At 43.9% G+C, this 23,496-nt stretch overlaps 2 protein-coding genes across 5 annotated transcripts in view; one reads left to right on the top strand and one right to left on the bottom strand.

Annotated features, from left to right (window-relative positions):
* Nucleotides 1-3,702: 3,702 nt before the first annotated feature.
* TMBIM6 (transmembrane BAX inhibitor motif containing 6) lies at nucleotides 3,703-18,407 on the top strand. Of its 2 annotated transcripts, none has more exons than XM_063293719.1 (10): nucleotides 3,703-3,777; nucleotides 10,977-11,077; nucleotides 12,509-12,617; nucleotides 13,471-13,591; nucleotides 14,155-14,203; nucleotides 14,485-14,582; nucleotides 14,682-14,761; nucleotides 15,309-15,409; nucleotides 15,762-15,834; nucleotides 16,965-18,407. In XM_063293719.1, the coding sequence occupies exons 2-10, from the start codon at nucleotides 11,022-11,024 to the stop codon at nucleotides 16,986-16,988; spliced, it is 711 nt and encodes a 236-aa protein (XP_063149789.1). In that variant the 5' UTR covers nucleotides 3,703-3,777; nucleotides 10,977-11,021; the 3' UTR covers nucleotides 16,989-18,407. The 2 variants fall into 2 exon arrangements, with proteins under 2 accessions (XP_063149789.1, XP_063149788.1); XM_063293718.1 differs by lacking the exon at nucleotides 3,703-3,777 and adding an exon at nucleotides 7,009-7,032.
* A 3,465-nt stretch (nucleotides 18,408-21,872) lies between these two features.
* NCKAP5L (NCK associated protein 5 like) overlaps nucleotides 21,873-23,496 on the bottom strand; it is a 45,375-nt gene continuing 43,751 nt past the window's right edge. For all 3 annotated transcript variants that reach the window (XM_063293712.1, XM_063293714.1, XM_063293713.1), the window contains one exon: nucleotides 21,873-23,450. In XM_063293712.1, coding sequence (XP_063149782.1) covers nucleotides 23,214-23,450 — 237 coding nt within the window. In that variant the 3' untranslated portion in view covers nucleotides 21,873-23,213. The remainder of the gene's footprint in view (nucleotides 23,451-23,496) is intronic.

The raw sequence follows: 23,496 nt of genomic DNA, 5'->3' as shown, positions 1-23,496 counted from the left end.
CACAGAGAAATTACAATAAAATCAATAAAAAATAAAAAATAAAGATAAAAGGTGGCAAGCGCAATGAATCAAACAGTCTCCCTCACCAAAGGCTGCATGAAGAGCCAGGTCTTCATGACTGTTCCAAACAATAGCAGAGTGGGGGCCATCCGGATCTTGGGGGGAACCTCATTCCAGAGGGCAGGGGCTCTTACAGAAAAGGTGTGCTTCTGGGGTCCCTATATCTGCCACTCGTTAATCAAAGGAACCTGGAATGCCCAACCCTGCAGGATCGAATCAGCCGGGCAGATGTTATGGGAAGCAGGAGATCCCTCAAGTAATCTGGCCCTATGCCATGTAGGGCTTTATAGGTAACAATCAGCACCTTGAATCACACCCAGAAGCAAACTGACAACCAGTGCAGCGTGCGAGGCAGAGGTATTACAACGGGTATGCCCATTACTGCTTGTACCACTACATTCTGGACCAGTTGAAGCTTCCAGGTGGTCTTCAAGGGCAGCCCCATGTAAAGTGTGTTGCAGTGGTCAAGCTACAAGGTGACTAGGGCATGAGTGACTGTCTAAAGTTCCCCCCAATCTAGGAAAGGGCACAACTGGTGCACCAGATGGAGTTGTAGAAAGGTCTTCCTGGCCACAGTTGACACCTGCTCTTCAAGCAGGAGCTGTGAGTCCAAGAAGACCCCCAGATTGTGTACCAACTCTGAAGGGGGAAGTGCTACCCCATGCAAGGTCAGAGATGGAATATCTCCAAATCTGGACAGCCCAAACACCCACAACCACTCGGCCTTTGTAGGACTGAGTTGGAGACACTTCCTCCCCATCCAAACCTGCACAGCCTCCAGGCACTGGGACAGAACCTTGACAGCCTCACTTGGCTGGACCAGGATTGAAAGATATAATTGGGTTTTATCAGTGTACAGGTGATACCGAATCCAGGGCCACAACTAGGGGGGGCAAGCGGGGCATGTGCCCCAGGCGCCGTGCTGGGGGGGGCACCAAAATGGGCATGGAATCCATGTTTGCCCCGGGTGACACAGACCCTAGTTGCGGGCCTGACTGAATCCCAAACTGGCAGATGACCTCACCCAGCAGTTTCATATAGATATTGAAAAGGGAAACAGAGAAGAACCCTGTGGCACCCCACACAGGACAGGCCTAGGGAGTGATCTGTCCCCCCAACCAACACCAACTGGAACTGGTCCTGGAGAAAGGAAGAGAACCATTGTAAAAACAGTGCCCCCAATCCCCAACCCACGGAGCCAGCTCAGAAGGATATCATGGTTGACAGTATTGAAAGCTGCTGAGAGATCAAGGAACATAATAAATTAAAAAATTAAATTATTATGATTATTTACACACACACAAACACATATACGTACATACATATATAATAAAAGCTCATTTATTGTGAGCATAAATGTTCACAATCCATAATCTGATCTAGAAAACCAGATCAACTACATCCATACTAAATCAAATTACATTGATTTTAGGCCTAATCTTTGCTACTTGGAAATGAGTTCCCATGAGTTCAGTGATATATATTCCCTAGTAAATGTGATTAGAGCTGCTGCAGATTTTCTAGTTTACATTCAAGGTGAATTATTGTCTCACTGAACACATTACATTGCTCCTAGGATTGTACTAACATTCTTGACAAACCACCAAGGGAAATCAGCTTTGGTTCTTTGTCAACATTATTACTTTTAGCACTGAAGTAAACGAGTATGTATAGGTAAAATACAAGCTCTTGTTTATCATTTGAATAATACTTTACACATGTAAAATATCTGACAATTTTTTTCTTATGTTATTATAACAGACAGATACAGAGTCAGTCTCAATTAGCCCAATCTTAGCCCAATCTTCTGCTAATGCTATAGCAACCTGAGAGGTGGTCTTTAGCCCCTGCCTAAAATGTTTTAATAAAAGGCGAGTTTACCAACCTCTGAGGCAATGTTTCACCATTTAAGAACTCACAGAGTCACCAAATGATTCCTATAAACTTAGTTAAAATTTTGTTTGGTTTGATTCGTATCCCACAAAGTAACAGAAAAGTAATCAGTGCCATCAGCCTTCCTCAACCTTTTGACCCTGAGAACCCTTGAAATATTTTTTTCAGGCATTCAGGCTCAAATATAGGCCACAAGGTACAAAATTATTATATTTGTTTCATGGGTAGGCCTGTAAATATGCATTAACAGTGTTCTTAAATTAAAGAATGCACTTACCTCTTTAATGTGAAGTTGCCCAAATTTGAAATAATTTTTTAAATAAATCATGATCTCCCAGGGAATCCTTAGTGACCTCTTGCGGATTCCTAGGTTTCCACAGAACCCTGGTTGAGAAACCCTGGGTGCCATCATCAGCATTTCAAACTTTTGAATATGGCAGTCATGCTACCACTTATTCATAGCTTTTCCAGGCTAAATATATACCATCCCTCTAGCCTCTCCCTGGGGAATGTAGGCCTGAGGCCACTGACTACCTCTGTTATCCCCCAGGAGAGACACTGCAGTTTCTTGAGATCTTTCTAAACAAACAACTCAACCAAGTGAGGCTCAGGGATAGGATCCTTCCTTGTTATTATCCCACACGCAAGAATCAAAGCATTATAGCATTGGAAGAGGCCATTTTAAGTCATGAAGCCCAAGTGCCAGTTTAGGAACCCAAATTAACTTCCAATGAGAAGCCTGCCACCAGCCTCAATTATCCAACTGCTTCTGTTTTTCCTAATTTTCAACAGGAATCTCTCTTTCTATAACTTTAGACTGTTATGCCATGTCCTGCAGAATAGAATGACAGATCTTAACCTTCTGTACCATCCACCTGCAATACTTAGTTAACTCACATCTCATTTTAAGCAAGTTTGAAAATAAAACTGTAATGTGTATTTAGTTCTTACTGTTAGGTACTGATGGTAGTATCTCATAACTAAATGTATTATGGTTTTATATGTAATATTATCAGTATTACATGGATTAAAGTTTCCCATGTGCTACACTGCTAGCATTGAGTTAATTGTTGTCAACCGGCAGAGCGCCACGCTATCACATCACTTTTCGCAAATGCGTGGAAGGAAATGCAATACTGTCGATACTGCGTTCAAAGCAGGGAAGTCCATTGTCCGGCTCTGTGCTTTGACCTAGAGCGGCAGAAAACTTACTAACAGACTGCATGGCAGTCCACGCTGCCTGTAATGAGCGGCTTCTAGCAGCAGACCGCGCTCCAGGCTTGGATGCCTGAGACGCACAAAAAACACCCCCGCGCTCAGGAGAAAGTAAACCCCCTGCTGAAGACGCTGCGTGGCAGCCAACACTCTGCACTTCGCGCTCCTTCCGCCAGGGGTCGCGCGCTGCTTCTGGGGAAGGAGGGCTGCGAAGAAGGCAATAAGGTCGCAATCCATCACGGGCACCGCCCATTGGCTCCATAATAGGAACCAGTGAACGTCGCTACCGTGCGTATATGTAGGTATGTGCGTCTTTGTGTGATGCGCGTTTTCGTCCGGTATAAACCAATGCCAGCCGCTTGGGCGCGGCCGTGCGACCAATAGCAAGGGAAAGGAGCTATCTCTCAGCCAATTAAGAGGTAAGCAGAACCCTTACGAAAACACCAATAGGAGTCTGGGGCGGGACCTTGAGGATGAAAGTACCAATGGCAGGTGGGGAGGAGATAAGGGGAGGGGTGGAGGCGTTCGAGGCCAGAGGCACGTAAGGTTCGAGCAGAAGAGTAGTAGCAGCTGCTGTCGTAGCCGCGAGGGCAGGCTTCTCTGTGGCGGGTAAGGATTCGGCTCGGCCTCCCCTTTCGCCTTCCTTTCCTAGAGCAACCCTGTGACCCCTTTGACTCTGAGGCTTCTTTTGTGGGGTTTCTCCGAAGGCGTCACCGCCTTCGCGGAGTTGCCCCTTCCCCTTCGGACTTCCCCCAGCGAGGAGTTCGAGGGGAGCGAGGAGAGCAGGGACCGTCCGGGCCTACTGCGGCCCGCCCGATCGATCAGCCTTTCCTATGTCCGCGTTCTGAGAGATAACGTCATAGAAATCCCTAATCCCTCTCACCCCCGCCCAGTGGGTCGGTGGGCGGGATTTTCCTCGATCCCGGAGGACAGCAAGAGCGGCGGGCCGTGTCTGGCAATTAGATTCCAGCCTCCAGGCTTACAAGGCCTCGGTCTCCCAGTCCGTGTGCTAGCCCTAGACTGGACGGTGTGCTGAGGAGATTGGCCCGCTGGCTGTTGGCTCTTCCCTTGCACGCGTCGTACCTAAAATGGTGTAAGCGCTGTACCGATGTGAAAGAGACACCGATCTCAACCTACGGACTGATAGACGCGGGCAAAAGGCAAATATGCCCAGCGTCTGTAGCGTCAGTTTAAAAATAGACGTTGTCTGATCCCTTTCGGTTTTCCTTGAAGGATCTGTTCCTATTCGGCAACGCAGAGTTTTTTTTCCCCCTTTCGTGTCCTCCGCTCGAAGGAAGTATTTCGGGGCGCGAGGGGGCGTGGGCTTTTCTGCTATGTCGTGTTCGAGTTTAAGAGCTTTAATTAAACAAGAATGGCCCTGCCTATTCAAAATTATTTGCTGCGTTGTTCGGGGTTGGCCTCAGTTGCCTTTCTGCTTCTGCCGTCGTGGGGGAAACGGAAAAACAGGTTTTATGCAAATAGTTTTTTCAAAAGGGGAAGACGTGAGAGGAAACCGGTAAGGTGTTTCTGTGTCTGCAGGCATCCTAAGTTCCCCTTTCGTTCCATGTAGGGCTTGACTATCTCCTAACTAGCGATGCTTCACCCCTGGATTTTTGCTTCCACCACGATGACTTAAAAGTAAAATGCCAGACATCCAAAGAGATTCTTCCAGCAGAGAAGCAGCAGGGTACTTACTGATGAGTTGGAGTCCTTGATATTTTTGAAGGACCAAAGCCTGAGCCTCCCAGAAAATAATCATTCTGAATGTTTTTCTGTATGATTTTTGTTTTCCTTTTATGGAAGTGTAGCTAGAATTTTTAAATATATGTATAACAATTGTCCTCAATGTATAACAATTGTCCTCAATCTGGAAGCCTTCAGATGTGTAGACATTAGTTCCCAGAATTCTTAGCAATGGCCTTGCTGGCTGCGTAATTCTGGGAGTTGAAAACCATACACCTGGCAAGTGCCCAGATTGAATAAGGTAGCTCTAGAGCAGATTTCTCCAACCTGGTGCCCTACAGTTTTTTTTTTTTAAATAAACATTGATCATATTGGTTGATGTCTTCTAGTTAAAAATGCATCTGAAGGTCATCTATTTGAGTGATTCAGTTAGAGAATATTTGGGGTGAGTCAGGCCTTATATTTGTACTAAGTTTTATTTTTGAAGTTAATTGTCTGAAACAAATGAGCTCTGGAATGTATGAAGGCACATGCAGATAAAGGAAAATCAGTACAAGGACAGCAGATCCATGTCAAGTAGATATAAACCACAGTGTTATCAGGAAATCTGAACAATATAGCCAGAAATAACCTTCCTATGCTTCTGCTAGTTTAGATTGTAAGTGGACTCTGTTCCCCTGGCAACTTGTTATTTTTGAAAGGTATTCACATCTGTGGACATTTTAGGTGGTTTTCCTATTAGAAAAAATTATGTTGCTTTGTGTATAAATTGCTATAAATTTTCAAAAGTAGCATTGACATAGTTCTTGAATTTCAGTTATTTCATGAGTTGTGCATGATCATCAGGCTGGATACTAAATTAGATCCTCTTCCACACACTTTGGGACAGTCAGCTTCTACAGCCTGTGCCTTGCATTCTGCTTTGGGTGGTAGGTTGTTTTCCAAAGATTAGGTCAAAAATTCCCTCCTAGATTGTTTGGACTAGCAGAAGCAAGACAGCCTGCCGTTTGACCACTAGCCTGAACTTAGCGTTCAGAAGAACTCAGCTGAAGGGTGCGAGTGAGATTTGTCTGATGTTTGTAAGGAGGATACATATAGAGCTGGCTTCGGAAGAGAAATTGAGTTTTTAAAGGTAAATAGTTTGCTACACAGGGAGCTAAAAGGGTTGGGATGAACTTTACACCTTTAGCATTGCTAAAGTCCACACAGGTGGAGTCAAAACAGGCAAAATTGTGGCTGTGACCATGCAACTGAAGCCCTGCCCCATTGTATGGTGTATGTGACATTGATACACATTCAGAAAGGTTGGGGCTTCAGTCATGATGCTGTGACTGCCAATTGGCTGTTTTGACCCACACACAACACACACACACACACACACACACACACACACACGGCATTTGGTATGAACCCATTGGAGGTGACACATTGGGTCAGATGGGTTTTTAGTAAGTTACTAGCCACAGGAGTTTCCTGTGATGTCTCTCCTGCCTAGCTCAACAGACCCCTGTGGTAACAAGATGGCTTGCAGTGCAGGACTTCAAAGCCAATTGGCTGGCTTTCTGATGTCATAGTGTTGAAGGAATGTATAATGTCATGGTTCATTCTGTGACTTTTTCTTTCTTTCTTGCAATTTGGTGCTGTGAGGATTGGTCTGCAGTTTAGGGGGGAGGCTGTAAGTGGGGGAGAGCTTACTTACTTGCCTCCATGCCTCTTCCCCTCTCTTCTTTGATAACTAGTAAGTTCCTGTGTGAGGATAACAGTAATGAAATATGGAGATGTTCTTAGAATTGTAACAAATTTAGCCCTTGGTGATGAAAGGTCATATGTGTGACTAGGTATTCTGGTTATTTATTAATTTTTTAAAAATCCTATGGGTTCCTCCCTCAGGAGCAAGCTGATCCTTAACCTAGATTATAATGGTGCTGCCAAGCCAGTTTGCATTCTCTAGTGGATTTCCTTTCCAGTTCTAATTCCGGCTAGGGTCATGCTAATAAGGAGTCTCTCTGGATGCGAGTTTCTACCTGAATGGCTAAGGTAGAATTTCAAAGTCAATACATTTGTGGAATGTATCCTGCTCTGGACTTGAAATGAAGGCTCTAATGGTTGCTTCACAGGATGTTCTTGATCAGACTATTCTACAGGGTAATCTGCATTTCAAATTCATCATACGGGTGTACAGTGAGTTCTGTTTTAAACAACTTCCAGTAAACTGGTGTTTGTAGTACTGTTTATTAGGTATTGTCTTACTGTTTATTTTGTATTGTCCTTATCCAAACAAGCTGTCAAGTAGCTCACAAATATTAGGATAAAGGCAATTCCCATCCTCAGGTTTACCATCCAAAAGACATGAGTATGATAGATATTAAAGGCAATAGAAATACTGGACAGGGGAGGAATGTGATCATGGTCATACCTCAAGAGTGTTTAATAAGACTCCAGTACTTCTGATTGTACTCTTAGAAATATGAGGGATCTTTTTGAATACCGCTGGGTTTTACAAAGGCTAAATGTAAATATGAAGTAGGAGCCTTTCCATTCATTCTAATTTGTTTCAATAGTTACCTGGTTCATTTTGCTGGAGATGCAACCATTCTATTCCTGAGTGGTGTTCCTTCCCAATGCCAGTTTCTTGGTTTACCTTCAAATTCAATTATCCACATTCTTACGGCTTACACAGGAGAATTGATCTTCTAAAGACTCTTTGTACATGGACAACATTCTAAAACTGACAAAATTCTTTCTGTAAGCATGCTGTATAGAACCTCATGTCTAAACTGCTTGTTGCATATAACTTGTCTCTAATTAATGTTTAAAGTCTTAAATGGCCTAGCCTCTGATAACAAATTGAGAGAAGGCTTTTGCTATTTCTGTTTTATCAGTGACCTTTTGTTCCAAATGTTCTTGATAAGGATGTTGAACCCACATCTAGCTTTTTGAAATTAGGAAAGTATTATTCCATTTTACTTAATAATTTCAGCATTTTATGAAGTTGAATGGTCTAGGAACAATGATAAAGCTGACCTATGACAACTAAGGGTAAGCTAAGCCCTTCTTTGCTGTATGTGCTCCATTACTTCAAAGGTTCTCTGCATTCAAGCAACCTATAGAGAGGTTGTAGAGCAATGGATTGACAGCTGTGTACTCAGCCTCTTTTTTTTTTTTTTTTACTAAGAGCAAGATTCCTTTGTTTGGGATAATCAAGCTCTGTGATTTTTACAATGTCACACTAATACTCCCCCCCCCCCAAATAATGGTACCCTTCTTGGTAACCTAGTCTGTGATTCATGACTTTCACATTACTGGATTTGATGTTAGTGCTAAAGAAAAAAATGTATTAATGTGAGGTGTACATGGCCTTTGACTTGTAAATGATTTACTATGTTTCTCAGATTTCTCTGGTCCGCAAAATAATTAAAGCCATCTTGTTTTTAAACAATGCAGATTAGCAGGGAGAATGCCATTTAGTAAATAGACATGTATTGTGGCTTCTGCACAAAAAATCTTAAGAGTTTGACAGAAAAGCTCATCCATTTTTTTTTTTTGAGGTTTCATTATGACTTGTCAAAATGTTTATGTAAATATATGTGGTCAGTGCTGTACTTTATCTTCTACATTCCTACACTTTTTCCAACTGGCAGTTTAATTTGTCCTTTTCGTTATTTGTTTATGGGGCATGGGTTTTACAGCTTGGGAAGAATCCAATTTAGTTCTAAGCCGAATTTATTCAATCAGAGCTGGTCAGTCCCTTGGGAAGCAGGACTGGAAATCTTTAAAACTCAGATATAGATAACTAGCACTGCTCTCTGTCATAAATGGAAATGGAGATGTGCAGAATGTTTTGAGTTGAAAACAGCCATTTTGAATGTTCTAAGCACGAAACAAGTCTTGGCTGTTTTGAGTGGCATAGCATTTTGAGTAGGGATAGGCACAACATTTCTGCTTGGAATGTTCCAACCGTCAGTGGCCATTTTAATTGTTCTGAGCATGAATCAAAAGGCATGTGTTTTGAGAGTTTTGTCTGTGCATGAAATAAAGCATATTCCATTTCAGGCACGGCCATAAATGGACTGCTCTCTGTGGACAAATGGTCTAACAATGTAAAACTCTTTCTACATCCTCTATGGCTAAGTGGGCCCAGAGCACACTAATGAAAACCATTAGTTATTCCTGCTGTGGCTGAAACTGCCAGAAAAATGACTGGTGTAAGGCACTTTACAGAGGCTTTTTGAAACATAAAGGGTGCTTATTAAGAGTAACCCTGAGTCTTACAGGTTCCTGTTTTGCTCCTTTCTTCTCAGATGTGTCAGTCCTTTAGTGAGAAGTGCTCACTTTGCTTTTACTTCCTCCTTTAATGGTTTCAGTTTTATGCTTTGCTTCGCATTTGAGATGCAGATTTCTCTGATGGGAGGGAGACCCTGAGAAGAAATCTACATCTCAAAATGTTTCACTTAGTCTCAGATCTTATCTAACCTCTTCCTTGAATAGCTTTTGGCATCTGGAAGTAGTGGGTGCTGAGCAGAGAATGTTTCCACCATTCTTATGACCTGTTTTGATGCCCTGATGCTGAGTCATATTACCTGATACAAGCACCTAATACCCAAATTACATGCTGCTTAATTTTCAGGCTAGCCTTTCCAATTCAAGTTGCTGTTAATGTGTTGGCTTTTGATACCTCAAGGCAGCCTTTCTTTTTAGAGCTTTGCAGTGTGATTTTCCCCCCCCTCCCCATTGATAACTGAAGGCCTTTTAAATGTAGAGAAATATAAGATGATAGAGATGTGAGTTTAATCTCTTACGAGATTAAAGGCATTTCCTTAACACATCTTGTTAGCCAATACAAACCCACCCTGCAAGCTTCTTAACAAGCCGGTTCTGCCTGCCTGTCAGAAAATAAGGCTTTGCTGTAGTTGCTGAACTGGTTTCCACTTAGCTGTTAGGGCCATTGTTTGTTATAAGGTTAGAGCAACTAGTTCAGAGTAACTGGATGGAAGAGGGTAGAAGTGCTTATATTGTTGAGTCAAATGCTCATGCTGCTCCCCTGAGTAGGTAAAATACCTGTGCATGTTGTTACAAAACACAGCAGTGGGGTGGCATCCCACCTAGAGAATAACAGCACAACACACTGGCCTTGGCTCTCAAGCTGGGAGGGCTTCCTTTCTCTGACTCTACCCCATCCTTTCCTGGGAAGATCATTAAGGTTGCCAGTACTCTTGATTTCCAGCTGCTGGGTTGTGAAGCAAGGCTCCCCTGTGAGCCCAATTCCTCCAGGAGGCTTTAGCTAGCCTTGCAAGAGCCTGCAATAATTGCACCATATGCACCAAGCCGGTTTGGGTGCCTGTGAAACGTTGCAATCTCTAGATTTTTTGGAGTAGGACAAAGGGGAAGAAGCTTGTAGGTCGCATACTGGACAAGCTGGTGAGTCTCAAGTAGAAAGCATCATTTTTTAAGCAGTGGTGCATCAGGAGTTACTTTACTTAGCCTTTGTCTTTTGGATAATGTCTGGATTGCATATCTTACGCCATAGCTGGAAATTGAATAGATTGGTGGAAACAAGAGGCTACATAGAGAGAAGGATATGAATTATTCTGTGTAAAGATGTATTTTCTGTGGGAGTAAGCAGATGAAACAAATATATATTTGCTCAGAGCTGGAAAATCTTTTTGCTGCTTCTACGTTTTAGGTGCTTTTTGCTAGGCCTTTAAGCTGTTTCTTTGACTTCCCTGTTCTCCTCTAACAAAATAGTTTCGGCCTCAGAGTTAGTAAGAGATGTTGCTGTGCTTTATTCCCTGCTGATTAATGCATATAAAGATCAGAATTATTAAATGGATTACTTGAAGTTCCTTTTACTCAGAGAAAAGAGACCAAGAATTCTAGAGAAATGCCACCATGATTGCAGTGCTTCAAACGATGTAAATGGGGGGGGGAGGGTTGATGCCACTTAGAACTGCTATATGGACTGAGGGTGCTGCTTAATGTGAATTGGACAAGCAGGTGGGAAGAGCTTGGTTTGGCTGTGGGAAGGGTAGAGATGTACAAGCATCATGGAACACACCAGTTGTCCTTGGAAAAAAATCTGCCCAGGTCTTCTCCCTTTGACTTGGTCTTCCTCTCCCTTTCTGCAGATTGCGTATTTTGACATTGAGAATTGCACCTCACCAATTAGTGCTATGGATATTTTCAACAGGAACATAAATTTTGATGCCCTCTTCAAGTTTTCCCACATGTGAGTACCTGCTGCCTGTTTAATCTTGTTGTGAGAGGACTCAGTTTCTTTCTTGAATGTTTAGGGACATGGATGTGAGGTTAGGTAGGCTCCCTCACCCATTGAAGATGGTGACACGGTTGGAGGGACCTGGGTTGCTGGAGCCAGAACATCGCAGATTTTCTGCTTTCTTGTGACAAGTCTGTGGATGAAACTCTTCTACTCTGAACCTGTGGGGAAAAACTTAGTATTTTCATGTATCTGTTAATAAAATGAAACTGTTTCTGAAACTGTTTTAGTCAGTTACAACTCAAGTACGGGGGACACTGTTACACATAGAACTGAAGAATCTTGCATCTTAAAATTGTGCTTTGCTGATTTGCCCAACCTATCCCACCTTTTAAAGTTCCTGTGGATATTGGCCAGCTTTCTGTAGACCGTGGGCTACAAATGTAATGCACAGTACATCAGTATGCCCATTGTTTTTCTTGGCACCCACTTGAAGGTTGCATGTTGCAGAGTGAAATACTGACTTCTCTCATATTTCTTTTCAATAATGCTACTGGGTTTCACACAGAGCCTAATATTCTTAGAAACTAAACGTGGTGGGTGTTTGCAATGCTTAGATATGCAGGGGAAAAAAAGACAAGTAAACTACAGTAATAAAGAACATGGAAGAAGTTGTTTGGATTTGATGGGAAGTAATCTAGTTTACTTTCTGATAAATAATTGTTTACTGAGCTTGCCCTGTGTGGTGGCTTTCTGTGCTCATTGTATGTTCTCAGAATTCCCAGTGTGCCCACCAGCCCCCAAAGTTTGAGGACCCATGCTATAGACTTTGGGGCTGACAGTTGTAGGTGGAGGCGTTGCAAGTAAATGTTGTTCAATGTGTAAATAATGTAAGGTGATGTTCTCAAGGCACTGTACTTAGCACGCGCTATTACTGGGTTATGGAAGTCCGTGGGGAGTTTTGTTTAAACCTAGGGCTGGAAAAACATTTGGCTTAGGGACATTTAGATTTTGTCCAAGTCAGTTTGTTTTCCTAAAGTGGACAGAGCTGTTCAAAATGGCTCTGGATTTAAGTGATATTTTGTGCTGTGTCCTGTTGCCAAAATGTTGTGCTGTGCAAGTCAGAAAAAGAACTGCATAGCCTTGTATATTGGCACTGCATTTCTCTATGACCAGGACCCACAACCATCCTGACACCTTCATAACTTTGGTGAGTACTTGGTCCTCTCTAGAAGCAGTATTTCAGCACTAGAGATTCTGAAGCAAGGAATTCTTGGTGGTGGTGTCTAGAAAATGTTAGCTTTCTCTAAACTGATCCAAGACAGATCAGATAGTGTTGACTCTATGTGATATGGCCAACAGCTGGCAAATGGCCAGTTTGGGAATTGCTGTGCTTCTAAGTATTGTGTAACAGAGCTGAATTTTCTTCCTTCATCCCTACAGTTCTGCATCAACCCAGCAGCACCTGAAGAAGGTCTATGCCAGCTTTGCATTATGTATGTTCCTAGCGGCAGCTGGTGCTTATCTCAATGTGGTAACTCGGTTGGTGCAGGTAAGGATACTAAGGCATTTCTCTAGGGCTGATATATAAGCTGAAGGTCACCTTGGTTATTGAGGGCTAAGTGCCAGCAGGAAGGCTGCAACACGGTACATCCCAGCTTGTGGAAATAAGCAGGGCTGTATCCTATTGAATGGTTCTTAGCTGATGCTCCATGACTAGGTGGGATAGTCAGTGAAACTTTAAGCCTTTAAAAGTTTCCACAAATGATACCCTACCAAAAAGCCTCTAAATATATAAATGTTCTCAGAAAAACTCTAGAGGTTTTTGTTTCTGTTTGAAAGAGTGTTTTGTTTCTATTGTGAAACTCAGAGTGAGCAGTGGGACTCTAGTTTTGTTGCTCAGAGTCCTGCTGGATTAAAAATTTCTCCACTGCCAGAATCATCTGTTGATGTTTACTTAAAGGTAAGCCCTACAGTAGTTAATAGGCTTTCAATCCTGAGAACTGTGTTCCAGATTCCATCTCAGATTTGGAGTATCTTTGGGCCTCATATCCTACTTGCAGGGCAGAATTGTTACAAATTTCAATAGTGTGCTTATAAAATTATCATAGAGTAATGGAAAACTATGATGAAAATCTAACTGTGTTTAAAATATTTAAGATTGAAAGTATTCATTATTAAATTTAACTAAAAATTGTCTGAACAGTAAGACTTTCCCTTCCAAGAGACCAGCTATGCAGAATACTGATTCCATGTTTCCCCTCAAAATCTGCATGGAAAAAAAGTTCCAAAGACCTGAATTTTCTTTAAAAGAGTGGAAGATGTAGCAAACCGGCTTAGATTGAATTGGCTGTTTCCTCTGACCAGCCTGTGTTAATCTCCATCTTTCCCGCTTTGTTTTGCAGTTTGGACTGCTGACTGGCCTGGGAGCATTAGGCCTTATGATTTGGCTGATGGCCACACCCCACAGCCGAGAAACTGAAGAGAAACGGCTGGCTATGCTGGCAGGCTTTGCTTTCCTCACTGGTATGTGCTGCTGGAGAAGTGAGAACTGAGGGGAGCAGCAGTTAATACTCCATATGTGCAAGTGTGGGATTTCCACAAGTGAGAAAGAAATTTGTAGCTGCTCCCCCTTGATGGGGTAATGGCAGCTGTGCTGTGTAAGTGATGAAACAGTGCGCTCAAGGCCATAAGACAACCTGGCAGAATGGCAGTGATTGAGGGGGGAAGAGCTGGACAGAGTTTATTGCATGCACTAATGCAGCTGCCTAGTATTGCACTACAAGGGAATGGTTCTTGCATAATACCTTGTCTGAAAAGGAAGCCAAAAAGTCTTCTGGCCAACAGGAAGCACTGAATGCTATAAAATGAGAGGTCCCTCCGTTGTGAATATATCTGAAGATGACATAGAGCCCTTTGTGATTTTCTGAATATTTTTGCATGGCATTTTGCACCTCTTGTGTCTTTTATGAAGGGAATGTCTGTGTAATCCACAACTTAAATATGTGCATGTAATTAATAGGAAAAGACTTGCTGTGTGTATGTACGCATGAGTGAGAAGCCTGTCTCTGTATCCCTTCCTCTTCCAGGAGTCAACCTGGGTCCTCTACTGGAGATGTGCATTGCCATCAACCCCAGGTAAGAGGAAACTCACCAGCTGCCCTGCTCTTTGCTACTTTTCACCTTGAAGGTGGGAACCACACATCCTGCTTGGTAGGAATGGCGGGGGGCACACTTGGGACTGTTACTGAAGCACTTCACATTGAAGCATCCATGCCCCTTCAGAGACTTAACAGCCAAACCCTAGAATATTTCTAGAGCAGGTTCTGTTAATTCCTCATCCCAAGCCCTTCCTCAGGCATTCTCAGGAGGAATGCCGCCGCCTCAGGCATTCATTCTTGTCTCTTCCCTCCCTACAGCATCATCCCAACTGCTTTCCTGGGCACAGCAGTGATCTTCAGCTGCTTCTCCCTGAGTGCTCTCTTTGCCAAGCGCCGTGCCTACTTGTATCTAGGGGGTGAGCCACAGCAGCCATTGCCTACTGTATTTGAAGGGGCTGGGTTCCATATCAGTCGGCCTTTTCGTTCATTGCAATTCTGTTCCTTTTCCTTTTCAGGCGTCCTGTTCTCTGGCCTGTTCTTGATGCTGCTGTTCTCCCTGGTCAATATTTTCCTGGGATCGACTTGGCTCTTCACAGTGAGTGGCTGCTGTTTTCAGGATCTGTCAGCTTGGAAGTTGATAGCACACAAGCCCCTAGAGCAAACCTGTCCTCTTGGACAGAGAACAGGCCCAGCTTCCCCTTTCCTTTAGCGTTATTAGAACAGCAAGATTTGTTGCATTAGGGTAGCAGATTTGGGGATGTATACACATTTGCACTGTGTTACATTTGCATTTTGTTCTGTAATTATGGGTACAGATGAGTAATTATACAGAAACCTTAGTATAGACACACCTTGGGCATTGGAAAGCACTTTCTGTGAGGTTTAGGTATTCTGAGGTTTTGTCAGGTATTGGATGCAATGTTTAGGTACACAATTACAATCAGAAGAACTAGAAAGTTACTGTCAGAAAACAAAAATGAATTGAGTGCTGACATTCTGCTCTGATTCATCAAGAGATCCAGGTCTGAATATATTGAAGCCAGGAGCTAACACAGAATCACTTCAGGCTCTCGGTGGGTAGCAGGGCCAGGTTATGCTATTGGAGTTATTTTGGCTAATTGGCTTTCCTCCTCCTCCTCCAGGCTAATCTCTACATTGGACTTATGGTGATGTGTGGCTTTGTGCTGTTTGACACTCAGCTCATCATTGAGAAGGCTGAGAATGGAGACAAGGACTACATCTGGTAAGTGTGTGGGTGACAAGCCTGGGGCTGTGTAAGAGCGGGAGGGGAAGGAGCTGCCACACACGATCAGGATTTGCAAGTGGGGAGAGCAAACGGGGGACATGGAGGAGCTTCTCCAGTACTGGGTTCAAAATGAAAAGGAAGCTTTGCTTAGAGGAAAGCAGGGAGCTAAAAGCTTTGTGGTGGAAAGAACCAGAATTAAATATGGAAGCAAGATCGCAAATGTAGAAGATGGTACATAAATAGTTTATTATGAGTAAAAGCAACAGGGCTGAGTACAGGCTCTGGCAAAGCTTCCCATGTGTAATTTTAGGCTATAACTTGATGTGTGACACCTTCCTCTTTGTGCCAGGCACTGCGTGGATCTTTTCCTGGATTTTGTTAACATCTTCCGGGAGCTCATGGTCATCTTGGGCATGAATGAGGTAGGTCTGCGCTCGCAGGGGTGGTCTCTGATGTGCATCCATTTGGTGGCCAGGTGCACCCTTTCCCACAAAGACCAACAAGAAGCAACAATTACAGAGTTCAGGTGCATGAGCGGGCCAGGGTGTTTCCACTGAGAGGAAGACGCTCTGGGGAGAAACTTGCTGCTTCTATCTGCCAAAAGTAGGTGATTATAAAAGTCAGCATATAAGTCAGCATTATATGCTGACTTTTCTAAACAAACCTCCTACCCAGAATGTCCTCATTTCTTTTCAGCATATAATCTTTTTTACTGCACATTAGTAGGACCTATATACTAAGTGCATTTGGCTACCACCCCCTCCCCTAGGCTCATCATATCAAATGTAAGCCCAAAGGAAAAGGGGTAGCTTTACAAAAATGGGGAGGATTAAAGGAGGAGGAAAGGTTGTAAAGTTGTTGAGAAAAGAGAGCTGAATAGTATATTGAAGGATAAGTCATCAGTTAAAGGAAGAGTTTGTTACACACATAACGGGCCATGCAGGAAGTAAAAAACAGGGTAAAGGGATGAAGGTTTATTAAGACAAGTGAATGAAGAGGGAGGGACTGAGGAAGAAAATAGGAAGGTTTGTTTCATGGAAGGTAGTAAAAGGGAACACTGATGCAGGTGGCACATTATTAAATGTGAAATACGGCAGCTGTGTCGTTCTGGAAACAGGTGCTACCTTTGCCCTCCCCACGGCCCAAAGGCCCTCTTCCCAACCAAGTCCACAGCCTTGTTCAGCCCTGGCTTTGGGCTTTGTTGCTTGCTCATTAAACAGGCAAGAACTATTTGCAGGTTGCACTTTCAGACTCTTTTCAGGATTGCACACTGAAAAAGTTGTGCAAGAAACAAGGGAGAATGGGTGGAGACTCTAAGTCTAGCCGTGGTACAGATGAGCAAATACCAATTGTTACAAAACATTCTCCTGTTCAGAGAAATAAGACAGTACTGGTTCATCGCATCTTTAATCCAAGCGACCTGAGTTTCCCTATGGCCTTACAGAATTGGGTCTGTATTGTTGCAGTGACGGAGCAACTGTCTCCTACCTGACATGGGATCTTGATCTTGCCAGGAGCTCAGAGCGCTGACAATGACTCTTGTCTCTTTCAGAACAAGAAGAAGAAAGAAAAATGAAACAAAACCAGATGTCTGTGTGGAGACTCCTGTTTCTTGCCCCCTTTTGCCTCTTTCTTGCTTCCATCCAACTTGATCTGCATTAAAGGTGCCCCCTGTTCTTCCATGTGAATGAGAAGCATCTGTGACATTTTCATACTTTGTGGAAATTGGATTTTTTTTCCCCTTGGTTTTTGAGCCTCTTGAAAAAGCTAACTGGCTGATCCTAATGCTGGAGTCTGGCTTTGCCCCACCTCTACATAAACACGTAACCCACTTCCCTCTTCCGATCATCAGAGGCTGTGTTCATATCTGTATTACTGTTAATGACCTGTCATTTTTCACTGGGGTAGCTCAAGTCCCTTCCACTTTTCTGTCCACCTCCAAGCTCATTCCAATTGCAGTGAGAGCAGAGTGGGGAGAACTCACTTCTTGCTGGTGTTGGTGATGCTCTGAAATTGCTGTTGAAACATTTGCCTGATAACAAGCCAGACTTGTCTGCGGGGCTTTTACAGAGATGGATGTTGCTCAAACAACTTCCTCTAAGGTGATGGGGAAGAGAGATACAAAGCAAGCAAACACTAGTTGCAGATTGAAAAACTCATATTGGAGGCCTACTGTAGTCTGATCCATCACACTGGCTCCTCTGTCCTCATTTTGCCACTGGTTAGCAAAAACTAACTTGTGCAAGTGAGAAATTGTCTGGCACTCAGGTTTTAGCAACTGCTGACAGCTTGTGTGTGTGTTTGTTTTTAGGTAGGTGTCAGTGTGGTCTGGTCTGGTTTGGTTTAATTGCATTCCTGAGATTTAACTCCTAATGTTTGGGTTTGCTGAGGAGGAGGAACCCAGTACCCTAAACTATTAATGGGACTGAGCAGCCTTGGTCAGCAAGATGTCAGGGTGACATGTGGCTGCCTCTTCCCTTTTAACATCTGGGAATGAATCCTACAGCAGATGGGTTTGGGGGAATTGGCTGGATGTTGTATAATGGGAATTAGTGTTCCTGCATCCTGGAGAAAGTGGGATCTGGGCACTTGGTATTAAAAACGGCTCCCTCTACATGCCCATTAAGCTTTCCTTGCAGCTAACCAGATAATGTTTCTCCTGCCCTTCTTGGCATCTGAAGCCAGGCTCCAGTTCTGCTTGCTTGAGAAAATAAGGATTTTTACTTCCTCCGTTCTTCGTCCCTTCCTCCCCCTTGGAATAGTGCCAAGAACTAAACTGCAAGAATCTACTTCATAGAGACCTTGTCTAACAGGGTTTAATAGAGTAATGGCTAAACTCTGTCGCTCTTTGGATGTCCAGCCCTGGCTGCATTCTTTAGCCGCCTACTGTGAAGAGACAGGGTTTTTAAACAAAAAAGGTGTTTTGATTCAAATAAAATTTACATTGTCTTGCTTTGTATGGGAAAAATATTAAAATAAAAATCCTCAAACTTTATCCTGTGTCTGTTTTACTTAGCTTGCAGTGTCTGCAAATTATGGGGGTGAATTTCCTGTCCTCAGGAAAAAACTTTTTCTAGGTTGCAGCCCACACTAGCTCATGTGTAGCTTTTGTGCTCAACAGCATGGAGCTGGCTCTCCAGGGAAGTTAGCCAGGCATTTGGGCTTCAGCATTGCTTCTTGGCTACCTGCTGTTTGAGAAAGTTGGTTATCCAGGGCAAGTGGGCCCTCAGGGGTTTCCCTGTTTGTGTACTTTGGGGACCTACAACCTCTTCCTAATATAACAATGTCATTGGCAGTTCAGGCAGGGGAGGCACAGGCTTGGAGATGGGGATTTTAGGAAAGTAGCTGTCACGAAATCCATATAAACAAAGCAATAGGGACATCCTTTTATGGACTCTTATCTTGCAGAATACCCGTAGCAGAGATTGGCATTTTCAGCATAGCATTAATGATGACAGCCAAAAGCTGAGACTCCGGTGAAGGCTTTGCTCTACTTCTTGGCAGTTTTTAAGCCTTTTAAGGCATACCCTGAGATTCTTTCCTTGGTTCCAGAAGGGCTATTGTTAGGCAACTGGTGGGAACCTTCTGATTTTTAAAATGACAAATTGTCTGATTTCAATGAGTAAGCTTGGATCCAACTAATTGACTTACCTCTCTCAAGGTCTTTGATTATAATTGCACCTCCTCTCTTTTAAGGGGTAGTGTAGAGGGAAGAGGGAATGGCCTTGAGGGACAGGAGGAAGAGCTGCTACCAAGACAGTGGTCAGATAAAAAAGGATCAAGTTGGGGGCAGAAATGTACCTTGAGTTAACATCTCGGAGCCCCTCCCTAATTCTCATGAGTGGGAAGCACATTCAGACGTGTAAGATTGTTGCTAGAGATTTCTAAGAGCTGCATTGGACTATGTGACTTTGATTTCCTAGTCTGATCTACCTTGAAGGGCTGGGAGGTAGCTACATCTCAGCGATAGATATAAACCATCCTGGAAACCTGTCAGATAAAGCTAGGCACTCGCTATGGCCGAGTCTGACATTGGGTCTCTGTCTTACTCCTAATGTGTTGGAGGGTAATTGCAGAACAAGACCCATGTGGTGAAACATGCCAGAACAGGATCTTACATTTTTTTCTGCACTGGAAAGCATGTTTTAGAAAATAGATGTGTGCGCTTAATTCTATGTGCCTCATAAGGGCCAAAAAAGGAATCCCAACTGGAGCCAGTAATTCCATAATATTAAAGAGAGCAAATTTGATGTTTATGGGTGTCAGGAGCATGTGTCCCGAAAGGCTGTTTGAAACTTGTGATCCTTTTGTGGGTAAGACTGTTTTCTGGATTCCTGCCCTTCACACCAAATGGTGGTGGTGTAGGGAAGCAAGAAATGGATTCTGGGTATTCTCAGCATAATAGCTACCTCAGCCCCAAGTCAATGTGAATAGACAGCCTTGACATTTTGGCAAGCCTTTAAAACCACCTAAGGTAGCTCAAATCCATCCTTCCACTCTTACAAGCCAGGAGGGAGAGGCCTGAGTCTGTCGTAACCATGTGCCTAGTACTCAACTGAGCTTACCAACTCTATCATTCCCTCTGGAGCACAGCAAGGGGTAACCCTGTTTTCTGCATAGCAGCTGTCTTTAAGGAGCTGAACAACTATTTTCTTATCTTGCCCTTCATCTTTTCAAGGCTAACCATACGCAGTTCTTTCAATTGTTTGTAAGACTTGGTGATGGCCACTTGTCTATAAAGTGGCACCATGAAAACTTGGCCATCATAGCCTCTTTCCAAGTTCTCCAGTTCCTGCCCTTGGTGTGTTAATAAGGAAAAGCTGTCTAGCGAAATGAAATATTCTAGGGGTTTTCAGGATTCCAAGAGCCTACCAAGAATGAGGCAGGCAGTAAAATCAGATACAATGTAATGGAGGACAAGATTGCAGTTCTGCAAAAAACCCTATTTTCCCTTCAGAATCCTGCCCTGCTCAAACCTCACTGTTGTCATGCTGTTGCTCAAAAGGTCTCCAAAGGAAACCAACCAGCTTGCAATCTTGGTCACCAACCTGGCATTTACTGGATGGTGATGCAAGGGCTGTGCAATGCAGTGATGCTATTCACACTTCAGATCACTAGGCGGTGCCAAGGATCTGCAGCAGGAAGCCAGAGCTACTGAAGCAGAAAAAGTTGCCTTCTGCTAATCTGACGCCATTGAACCAAGCTTCCTTTTGATGCCTTCACTGGAGGCCAAGCTCTTCTAGGACTCATGTTGAGCCCTTGGCCATAAGCCAAGATTTCTTCCATTCCCCTTCCAATGCAACTTGCCTTCTACAGGCTTAAGCTAATTACAGAACTGTGACCCAGGGCAAATGTCAACATCTCTGCAATTAACCTCAGTCTGCAGGAAGTCAGTAGCTCAAGTACTTAAACAGGCAGGCTACCTGTTCCTACCCACCCCCATGAGCCTCATAAAGAATGCCATACCTCAGTAGTAAAACACAGTCTATATAGAAAAGATCCTGGATTCAATTCCTAGCATCTTGTTATGCCAAGAAAGCTCTCTTCAGAAACCCAGGAGAACCACAGCTACTCTTCTAATGACGTGGTGAAGCCTCAATACAAGATAGCTGCCTATGTTTCCATCCTGTTGGAAAAATCCTAGTTCCCTCTCCAAGGCATCATTTCCTTTCTGATTTGGGTTCAACTGTCACTGAAAGCACGGACTGGAGTGTCAGGAAAAGTTAAGCTCACACGTGACATGATCCCCCCACCCCCCGGTTTGATTGGAGAGAAAAACACCACACTGTCTGATCAAAGTAGGCCCCAGGCTTACCCAGTGCCAACCATACAAATGCCAGCAAGCAGGGGGAAAAGTCAGCAGCATTGTGACTGCTTGCCAACAGCAGAGCTTCACTTTTGAATGGAGACACTGAATTGCTGGCAATCAAAGGAAACAGGATTTTGAAGTACAGAATGAGGCCACTGCCTACCCTTTCTGCTGGAAGTAGCGTGAGTGAATTTATATGCCTTAGAAGCTGGAGTGAACAGATTTCTAGCCCAGGCAAGAATGCCACAACCCAGCCATCAAGAATTTAAACCACCACTGCCTTAGCTCTGCCTGGACTAAAGGCCACTCAGTAAAAATTGCACAGGCTGGCTTTACGTACCGGGACTCTGCAAAGATCTGGACTCAAGGGATAAATTGTGATGTGTGGGCATGCACATAACACCTGTTAGAAACACTTTAAAGCAGCTGCATTTTCCTGTGCTTGCACAGCTGTCCCCAACTGGCATGTAATCCTGGGAAAAGATGCATTTGGCTTCATGCGTTCTCAAAAGGTGCTGTGCACGCGCACACACCCCGCATGCCAAATCACATTTTGCTCCTCAGATCCGGATTGCTGTGCAGGCCAATCATGTAACATGAGAAGCCTCTGGAAATTCATTCCAAACACAAAGTATTTCAGCCACACATTCTTTTTAAACCCCCTTTATTTTCTAGGAGATCCAAGACAATAGACAGCCTCATTTCACAATAACTTATATAAATAAAAAGAGAAGCAAAAGACATCTTAATGTTTTAAAAATATATCAAAGTAAAAAAGACAACGAAAAGAAAGACTCATCAGGAGAGGGGGGCCTGTACACAGCAAAATAGCACCATCTAGGGAACCAACAGAGCTCCCATAGAAACGGAGGGGGGGCAGTTGGGCTGCACGGAAACCAGAACAGCAACATTAATAACTTAATGTCTTTTAATTAAAAAAAAGTTACACACAAAGGACAAGGAGTGAGAGACCAAGGTATCCATCCCAGACACACAGTAGCTCTGAGGTTCTTGTTCCTTCAGCTGGATTTGGGTGAAAGGGCAGAAAAGGAGGGACTGTTTTATGAAATACAGTGAGAGGAAAGTGAACCTACTCACATTAAGATGCTTGTCAAGAGGGAGTCTCCTTGCCAACCATCCACACCCCTTAGGCATCAGTTTGGTACCCCCAGCAACCACATGCTTGAATGAAAGAAATGGACGGAAGGCCCACCTCACTCCCCCAATGGAGGGAAATCCTGGATTTGGCAAAATCTCACATGCTTTCCAAGTGTCGAGAGGTGGAAGAGGTGGAAGGGCTTCGGTAATTTGCTAAGGCAAGTACTGTGCACTGCCGATGAGGTAAAGAGGGCAGCTCGGATAGATGCAAAGATGGGAAATTCTTCCACTGGCGAGGGCATAATAATCAGCACCGCCCCTTTCCAGCCTGCAAAAGGGAGATCAGGGCGAGAGAGCGTTTTGCTGGTGCAATTTGTGAACGGGAATCACCCTTATGGAGGATACTCTCTACTTAGCGCACCCTGGAACCCACAACAATCCTCGATTCCATTTTTTTTCCACAGCAAGTCCACCAAGTTGGGTAATGGATCAGCAAGACAAATTAGATCCCTCCCCCTTTGCAGTGCTTTAACCAAAGGGATACCACTTAATGTGCAAGACCACACCCCAAAGTAGATCAAATGCCATTTAACTAGATGAAGATGCCCACAACCACCTCCTATCATGCCCTCCCGCCAACCTTTTCTTTCCTTCCTGTCTCTTCTCTTAATAGATAAGTCATCTGATGCCCTGCTGAAGAAGTCCCATTTCCCTGCTTAAGAGTGGGCAGGGAGCTGGTGTGGAAGACACATCGTGTTCTGGTGCAGGCCAAGATTTGGTTTAGAAGAATAAAGCAGGATCCTATGGGCAAGTGCTGGGCCCTCAAAGCACCAGGCAGGAGCATGTGGCAGTGTCAACCCAGGATGTCAATGCCCTCATTCTTCCTCAAAATGCTCAGCCCTGACTGCCACAGGAGGACAAGCTATCATAAAGAGAGTCACTGAGGGACTCAGAGTTCTCCAGTCCCGGCTGCCCCTCTGGACCCATATCCCTGGAGCGGGCTTCTGTGCTGCCCTCTTCACCCACGTCAGAAGCACTGGGGGTTCGGCTACTGCTGGTGCTGAAGGCCGGGGAGGCCTGAGGTCCTTCTGATGAAGCCCGTCTTTGCTCGACAACACTGCAAGCCGAGCCCTGCAGAAACAGAAAGCCAGAAGATAGAACTGCTCAGTAGAAGAAA

Source organism: Candoia aspera, chromosome 2 (genome assembly GCF_035149785.1).
Source record: "Candoia aspera isolate rCanAsp1 chromosome 2, rCanAsp1.hap2, whole genome shotgun sequence".
In the NCBI taxonomy this organism is placed as follows: Eukaryota; Metazoa; Chordata; class Lepidosauria; order Squamata; family Boidae; genus Candoia; species Candoia aspera.
This window is presented reverse-complemented; position numbering and strand designations above follow the sequence as displayed.

What these genes read in the sequence shown, in the direction of transcription:
- TMBIM6 (XM_063293719.1), top strand. Translation starts at nt 11,022, where the DNA reads ATGGATATTTTCAACAGGAACATAAATTTTGATGCCCTCTTCAAGTTT. An exon ending in GGAGACAAGGACTACATCTG is followed by an intron (nt 15,410 to 15,761) that starts GTAAGTGTGTGG and finishes TCTTTGTGCCAG; the next exon opens with GCACTGCGTGGATCTTTTCC. An exon ending in TCATCTTGGGCATGAATGAG is followed by an intron (nt 15,835 to 16,964) that starts GTAGGTCTGCGC and finishes TGTCTCTTTCAG; the next exon opens with AACAAGAAGAAGAAAGAAAA.